The sequence below is a fragment of the Poecilia reticulata genome, linkage group LG19, assembly GCF_000633615.1.
Source record: "Poecilia reticulata strain Guanapo linkage group LG19, Guppy_female_1.0+MT, whole genome shotgun sequence".
In the NCBI taxonomy this organism is placed as follows: domain Eukaryota; kingdom Metazoa; phylum Chordata; class Actinopteri; order Cyprinodontiformes; family Poeciliidae; genus Poecilia; species Poecilia reticulata.
In genome coordinates this window covers 2,261,275-2,268,910 of record NC_024349.1, presented here as the reverse complement: position 1 = coordinate 2,268,910, position 7,636 = coordinate 2,261,275, and the positions used below count along the sequence as shown (strand labels likewise).

The 7,636-nt window shown below is 44.0% G+C and overlaps 1 protein-coding gene across 3 annotated transcripts in view; it reads left to right on the top strand.

The window, feature by feature from the left end:
* ankfn1b (ankyrin repeat and fibronectin type III domain containing 1b) overlaps positions 1–7,636 on the top strand; it is a 177,630-nt gene that overhangs the window by 154,342 nt on the left and 15,652 nt on the right. For all 3 annotated transcript variants that reach the window (XM_008436408.2, XM_008436410.2, XM_008436409.2), the window contains 4 exons: positions 1,967–2,164; positions 2,989–3,102; positions 3,201–3,298; positions 5,856–5,946. In XM_008436408.2, the coding sequence (XP_008434630.1) occupies positions 1,967–2,164; positions 2,989–3,102; positions 3,201–3,298; positions 5,856–5,946 (501 nt within the window). The remainder of the gene's footprint in view (positions 1–1,966; positions 2,165–2,988; positions 3,103–3,200; positions 3,299–5,855; positions 5,947–7,636) is intronic.

Genomic DNA, 7,636 nt, shown 5'->3' with positions numbered 1-7,636 from the left:
GGCCAGGTCGTAACCCTTTGGGTCGGGTCTGGCCGGGTCGTAACACAGTGGGTCAGGTCAGGCCGGGTCGTAACACAGTGGGTCGGGCCGGGCCGGGTCGTAACACAGTGGGTCGGGCCGGGCCGGGTCGTAACATGCTCCTAAAACAAGAGGAGCAACACCAGACGGTGTTTTTTTGGCAATAAGTTTTTTGGTGTCTAGAAAATGAGCCGCTTCAAAAACCTTCTGAATGCACAAATCACCTCGCAACGCAAGCATAGCCCAGAACCGTTGCCTAGCAACCCCAGCTGTTGCCTAGCAACCCCAGCTGTTGCCTAGCAACCAAGGTCTAGTTCCACTCAGATTATTTCGCTTGTAACGAGACATTTTTCCCGTATTGTAAATAAAACAATCGGCCAACAGAACTAGAACTTTTCCATCCATATTAAGAAACAATTAACTTAAAATTTGCTCCTATTTCTTTCTGAAAAGTTAGTTAGTTTTGTCTTATTTCAAGCGAACTAAGAAACGAGACCAGAAACACGTGGTAAGCCCGAGTGTGTTAGTCCTGATGCAGTCGGCGTCCCGGAGCGTCCCGGAGCCGCTGTGGAGACACGCAGGGATTAAACACCCAGATGGACATTTTGACACGCAGCTCCAAACTCACTGTCAACAGTGGAATCTAACGCTCAGCGGTGGAATGAACAAACGCAGACCACACAGACTAAACACTGACCCGCAGCCGTCCCAAACACTCCGAGAAACCAGCAGCCACCAAAGGAGTTCGGCCCGCCACCGTCTTCTTCCCGTCTTTATATTAGCCGTTTTCAGACGTTTTATTTGAAATAATCTGCACGCTCCTGCTAGCGGAGCGTGCAAACGTCTCCGATCTGGGTCTCCTGCCTCCGCAGCCTCGATCGCCGGCTGCACAGCCACGGTTTGAGTATTTTCATGGGGTGTTACATCTCATTAACTGCAGTGATGGGTTTCATTGTTCGCCGGATTGTGGCAACACCCTAAACCTCTCTAAGGAAACATTCCTCTGCTGTCTCTGTCAGGCTGTGTTCCATTATATAAATAGAACGGTGACACAAAAATTTCCATAATTTTTGCAAAAAAAAAAAGGTTTTACAGCAGCCATCTGAGCCGATGCTCCCTGATATTCCCACCGCACCGAGGGACACTCCTCCCTCTCTCAGCCGCTCGCACTTTCATTGCCCCATTTTCCCTTGTTTTCTCGCTGATGTCATCCCCAGAGAGGCAGCTCAGTCACAATAAATGAACTTTATTGGAGAATCTGCCGCAGCATTTTGGCAAACGGGAGTTAAACAGAAGTGGCCTCTGAAGCGGTTTGCAGCAAGGCGGCTTTCCTTTGTCTCTTTGTTTTTTTTGGTGCATATTTCAAAGTGGGAGCTAAGAATAAATTTGACTGAGAATTTAATGAACCTCAAAGTTATACATACAGTTTTATTTCTGTGACAAAGTTGCTGTGAACATGAGGCTTTTGGGTCCGTTTGAAAGAAATTCAACTTTTCATATCAATGCAAAGAGACCAAATTAATAACGGAAGATAAACGGGCAATGAGCAGTGCAGCGGTGAGGATTTGGGTGGAAAAACCAGCTCAGAAAATATGGAAATCAAAATGCAATGCAAATCTTTGGGACTGACCAGACATTTAAAAAAATGACTGTAGAGATAGAGACGCACTGCAAAAACACACCAAGTGATAACAAGTATTTTATTTTATTCTAGTGCTAAAGTCTTAATACACCTGGAATAAAATCAAACTAACTTTTCAGAAAGATAAAGGAGTTTGTTTTAAGTAAACGTAAGAATCGTCTTTTTGCCATCCAGCGTTGGGCACATGCATGAAATACGGACGGTTACATGCAAAGTGAGCAAGTTGTGTAAAACTTGCTCACTTTGGAATGAATAAAGAAAAAGTTTTGGATGTGCGGTGCCTGTTACTCTCTCTGTGTGTGTCAGTTGTCAGCCTGGAAGGCCGGGCGGTGCACCTGGCCACCCTGGTGCAGGAGGCCGAGCAGCGGGTGTCGGAGCTGCAGGCCCAGGTCCGCAGCGAGGGTCCCAGCGAGCGGGAGGGGTCGGACCAGGAGAGGCAGCTGAAGGCCTGGGAGTGGAGGCTGCAGCTCTTCAGGCGCATGCAGACGGGCTTTGAGCATGCTAGTAAGGACTTGATGCTGCTCCTCCAGCGGTTATTTTTAGTTTTCATCATTTTGTCCAGTGTGAGGTAATGACTTCCACCCTGGGAAACTGAAGCAGACCATGTGATTGCGAGTTGAGGGCAATTCCTCGGAGATAAATTATGCTTCGACTTTCATCATCCTGCCTTTTGTGATGAATTTGGTGGGTAAATAATGTAAAAATCACAACTTCAGGCAGTGGTGGGCAAACTTCTGCCAACACACTGATAATAATGTCACAAATGTTTAATTTGGCTCACTTAGCTTAAATGCTAAAGGCGCTAACGTAAAGTTTTGTGACTTTCAGTTGACTTTAAGTCTTGTTCTCATGTTCTCATCTGTTAGCGTAGCGGTTTCGGTTCTTCTCACATTGTTTTTGTCTTTTTTACTTTATTAAGCATTTGTTAAATACATAACAAATGAGGTTTACAGGAAACATCAACAAAGCATGTAAAAGTGAACATTGAATTGTTTAGAGAGCCTTTTTGTTGGTCTCCTYTCATGATGTGATGCAGAGGCGATGTGGGTGAACATGGTTGAAATTAGCTCTGTACCGTTAGCTTTCACTAATTACTGTGTTGGTTTAGCACTTCATCGCTAATTTTCACTAAATACAGTGATGTTGTAGCGCATTAGTGCTGTATAATGTCGGAATTACTCTGTAGCGTTAGCAAAACTAATGTTTGTAATTCTTTAGCATTAGCGCAGCTAGCTTTTAGTTAGCATTGCGTCACTTGACAGTAGTCATGTCTGAATTGGAGGCTTTTCTCTGCGTTTACTCCTCTGTTCTGCTTCCTGCCTCTTCAGACCCTCCAGATGCTCCCAGCGTCGTCCGTCTGTCTGTTAGCAGCAACACCAGTTTACAGGTCGACTTTCACGAACCTGCCTGTGTCAACTCTGCTGTGGTCACCAAGTACAAAGGTCAGCATCACTGAAAGGAAACGACTCTTCAGTTTATCGACTGAAAACCGTTTAAACGATTCTTCTAACATCTGCTGGGACCTGTTGTGAATTTAAAGTGTGCTGGAGCGCGGCGCCTTCATTCAGCCCCATGCTGGGTGAAATGATGGTGAACGATGCAGCGGAACCACAGTGCAACATCACTGGACTGACTTCTGTGAGTTCTTCTAGAACCTGTTGATGTTTAGCCTTTTTTCTGGCTGGAATTACAGGAACAGATTTAAAAACTCGCACCTAAAACACTGTTTCGCTTTTTAATTTGGATCAAATTTCCACTTAGAATTTTTGTCAACACCGGTGAGAGTGTGCAAAAAAAAAAGAAAACAACTAAAAATGTAATCTCCGACGGCAGCAGCAAAATCTCAGAGGAGAAAAATCTTTATTTAGGTTTCTTAATTCTGTGGGTTTGGTTTGTTTTGCTTGGGAAGATGTGAAAGTGTAATAAACTCCGATCTGCCTAAAAACCTAGTTTGGTTTAAGTGAACTCTGGTGCGGATTGAATTCATATGTGAACACCAAGCGGACCAGAGACTGCTCCAGAAGCAGGAAGTGAATTTCAGCGCAGGGCATTCTGGGTAAGCACAACCAAAACAAACACGCTAGGCTAGCGCTAGCAGGAGAAATGGATTTTGGTGTTTAACCTAAAAAGAAAAGAGAAATSCTGCAACCATTAAAATCTGATCCCTCCATTTTTGTTTGCATTTTGTGGAACAGGAAATTGCGCTCAGTGTCTTCAGAAGTTTTGGTGCAGCGCCCCCACAGGCGAGGAGGGGAACAGGTTTAACAAAAGGTTTCTCCAGAAAGAAAACCAAGCGTCCTGATTGGTGAAACAGAAATGAATAAAGTATTGGCAGCAAAGGGAAGCCATCCTGCTGAATTCTGATTTTCTTGGCCGAAACCAATAAAATCAGTTAAACCAACGAGTTCCCGATTCCCAACAGGCCCACAGGATGATGGATCCTCCACCGTACTTAACATTGATCATTAAGTGCTTCCATGTCATTAGGACTTTTTCCTGACATGCAAACCAGCAAACGGTCAGCAATGTAGCAACTAGCTTTTACTGTTTTTCATTGTGGAGGATTAATGTACTGCAGGAAAACATGAGTTTATTTGGAGGCTCTTGGCTCAGAGAGTCAGTAGACGGACATATTCAGCCTGGTAAACCATGACAAACTACGTCCTGCTGAAGCAGCTGCAGTTTTCTTTCACCACCAGCTGAAATATCTGCAGTCGCCCTTTATTTTGTAGTTTATTCATGACAGGTTTACTGAAACCAACTGTGTTGTTGCTTCTCCAGCTGTTGACTCACCAGTCAGGAAATTTACAAGCTATTTTCCCACAAGTCAGCCTTTGCTATTACATACACACCAGCCTGAACCTGGGAAGTATTTAGTTTTTTATTCAAGATATATTTCTAGATTCCGGGCTGCACAGTGGCGCAGTTGGTAGAGCTGTTGCCTTGCAGCAAGAAGGTTCTGGGTTCGATTCCCAGTCTTTCTGCATGGAGTCTCCATGTTCTCCCTGTGCATGGTGGGTTTTCTCCTGGTACTCCGGTTTCCTCCCACAGTCCAAAAACATGACTGTCAGGTTAATTGGCCTCTCCAAATTGCCCCTAGTGTGTGTGCGTGGTTGTGTGTCTCTGTGTTGCCCTGCGACAGACTGGTGACCTGTCCAGGTGACCCCGCCTCTCACCCAGAACGTTTATTCCCATTAAGGGACAAGGGTGAATAGAAAATGGATGGATATATTTCTAGATTCCTCTGCAAAATAGATCTGCAGTCGTTTAAATCCGACTTTTTTATCCTTCCTGGCTGAGAACAGGTGGGACTCGGCTTCCTGACTGATTCATGTTTGCCGTTTTGAAGCAAACAGACAAGTAGACGTTAATTTTTATTCGTCATAATGTGAGAAAAACCGCAAACATTTAAGGTCCCAACCACATGACAGAGGTCAGCCTGGAGGTTCACATCTGCTTCTCCTGAAATAATCTGTTAACTAACTTCATGTTGGTTCAATTGGATTTAAAACGAGTCCAAGAGATCAGATTTTCAGGCGCCATGTTGGATGGAAACCACAGAATAAAATCAAAACTAGTCAAAAGTGTTGCTCTGTTTGAAATAACGTCTATTTTTATTTTGTCTAAAACTCCTGCTGTACCACTTCTGACTTATTGTGGACGTTTGGGGCAACAAATACAAAACCAAACCAAAATCAATAAATAAGTTAGAACAGTGGGATAATGGTAACACAATTACTTTATAAATCAAACGTTCTCAAATTCTGGAAAATGTAAAACTGTGAAATTCATATTTAATGTAAGAAACCATCAACTTCCACACAATATCCAAACAAATGTTGCGACAGAGAAGGAGGGTTTTAACTTAAGAACATTTAGGAAAAACCACCAAAAAGAGTTTTTGTATGTCGATTTATGGGATCAAATAAAATTAAACCAGGTTAAAAAGGAGCTTATTGGGAAAAATGGACCAAAAATGCTGCTGATGTTAAAATGTATAAATAATTGTACATTTATGAGGTTAAGCGTCATTCTATAAGAGTTTAAAGAAACATCTTTTACCTCCTTTTCGAACAAATCATGTGAAATTACGTAATTTGTTTTATTTTTTTGTCTGTTCAAAATAAATAAATAATTGCAATGTGTGTCTATAAATGAGTTGTTCCAGTAAACTGTCCTTAACTGGTTTCCGTAGGGAACCCATTACTACGTCCAGGTGTCGGCCTACAACATGAAGGGCTGGGGCCCGCCGAAGGTTTCCACCCCGGCCAGCGCTGCACCGTCCAGTGAGTCCAGTTTAGTTTCTGTTCATGAAGCCGAAACGCTGACGGGGCGACGAGGCTCCGCTCAGCTTCAAGGAGCCACTGCTGATTGGCTATTGTTTGCTGGGAACAGACAGAGATCAAACTCTGATCATCAGGTTGTAACTATGGTAACGCAGCGACCAAGGTATGAAGGTTTCACTTTGCACCTTTACGACATAAACCTTTTAATTTAACTCTGATACAACCATTAAGTCAAATGTAACAATTTTCCAATTCGCAGCAAACAAAAGTTAAACTTGCCGTTACTGTAAAGGCGACCAGTTACGCAAAATTCACCCGATAAGTTTTTCAGCAATAAGTTGATGTTTTTTTTTTGGGTGTCTGGAAAACAGGCCGAATCAGAAACTTGCAACGTCGCCTAGCAACCCCAGCGGAACTCCACTGGTTACCTAGCAACCCACGCAGACCTCCAGCACGTTTGGTGAGCTGGTTTTCCCGCTGCATGCAATGGCTGCTGGGAAAGACGGAAGTGTTTTGATGTTACCACCCAGAAACCACTTGCTGCGTTCCTGCTGGTCGTGCAGGAGGCTCGACTAATGCTTTTCAAAGATGCACAGTTCAGTAATTGTGCAGCCGTTTTCACATGCGAGTGTCAATGTTGAATTGGGGGGGCCGGGGGGGCCACCAGCAGCAGCGTATTTGGATCTAAAGTGACCAAACGCCATGAAACAACTCCAAATGGGCAGAACTGAGCAGAATAAAATCTCATCATCTGAGAGTGATTTTGTGCAAGAAATATATTGTTGAGTGTTGCCTACAGACCTATTCCAGCCTGTTCAAGAAAAGATAACAGATCTCCTTTAAGTTATACTGGCCATGTGAGAAAAAAAGTGGTCATATTACCACTGCAACATGTTTATTTCCCACATTTCTCGTTAAGTTTGAAGGAGCGCCGCTCCGTCAGAGACTCCCGGGTCGTTTTTTTTCCTGCCATGCATCCAGTCAGGATGTAAGGCGGGCGTTTGGAGTAAGTGCCAGTGAGCGTTGCCGTGGTTTCAGTGCCAGCCGGGCCGACGCAGCAGCTCTGGGTTCAGCCAGCACGTTAGCCGTGGAGTCATGAGGTGTTGACCGCTCATCGCTCTCCTCTCTTTGTCTTTCTGTCCTTTATTTGGCTGGAAGATGTTTTCAGAAAACGTGGAGGTCGTTGGTGTCGAGACGCCTTTCTGTTTGCTGCTAAAAAAAGACGCTACTAAGTGAAACTTTTTACATTTTTATAGTTCAAGCAAATTGACTTGATTTATATCAGTGGAAGAAATAAGATTAAAAATGTTGCAGTGGAAAAAGTTGGCACAACGTTCACTTTGACGAGTTTCTGTTTTTTAACATGACGGAGTTGTCCTCTCGGTTTTTACAGTGCTGGACGGACAGCTGGTCTTGTGATGTCACGGTGTGCATTCGTTGAAAAAGAAATGCGTCGTCGTTAAAATCAGACCTCTTGTTTCTCTCCTGGTCATTTTGCTTCATTCCTCCTGGAACAGAGAACAAGCCAAACTCACCGTCTCTGCGGTTCTACCGCTTCTCTCCTGGCACATCTGGGGAACACATGAACATGTTTGTGCTCATCAGCACACACTGTTTTTCAGCCCGTGTGTGTGTGTGTGTGTGTGTGTGTGTGTGTGTGTGTGTGTGTGTGTGTGTGTGTGTGTGTGTG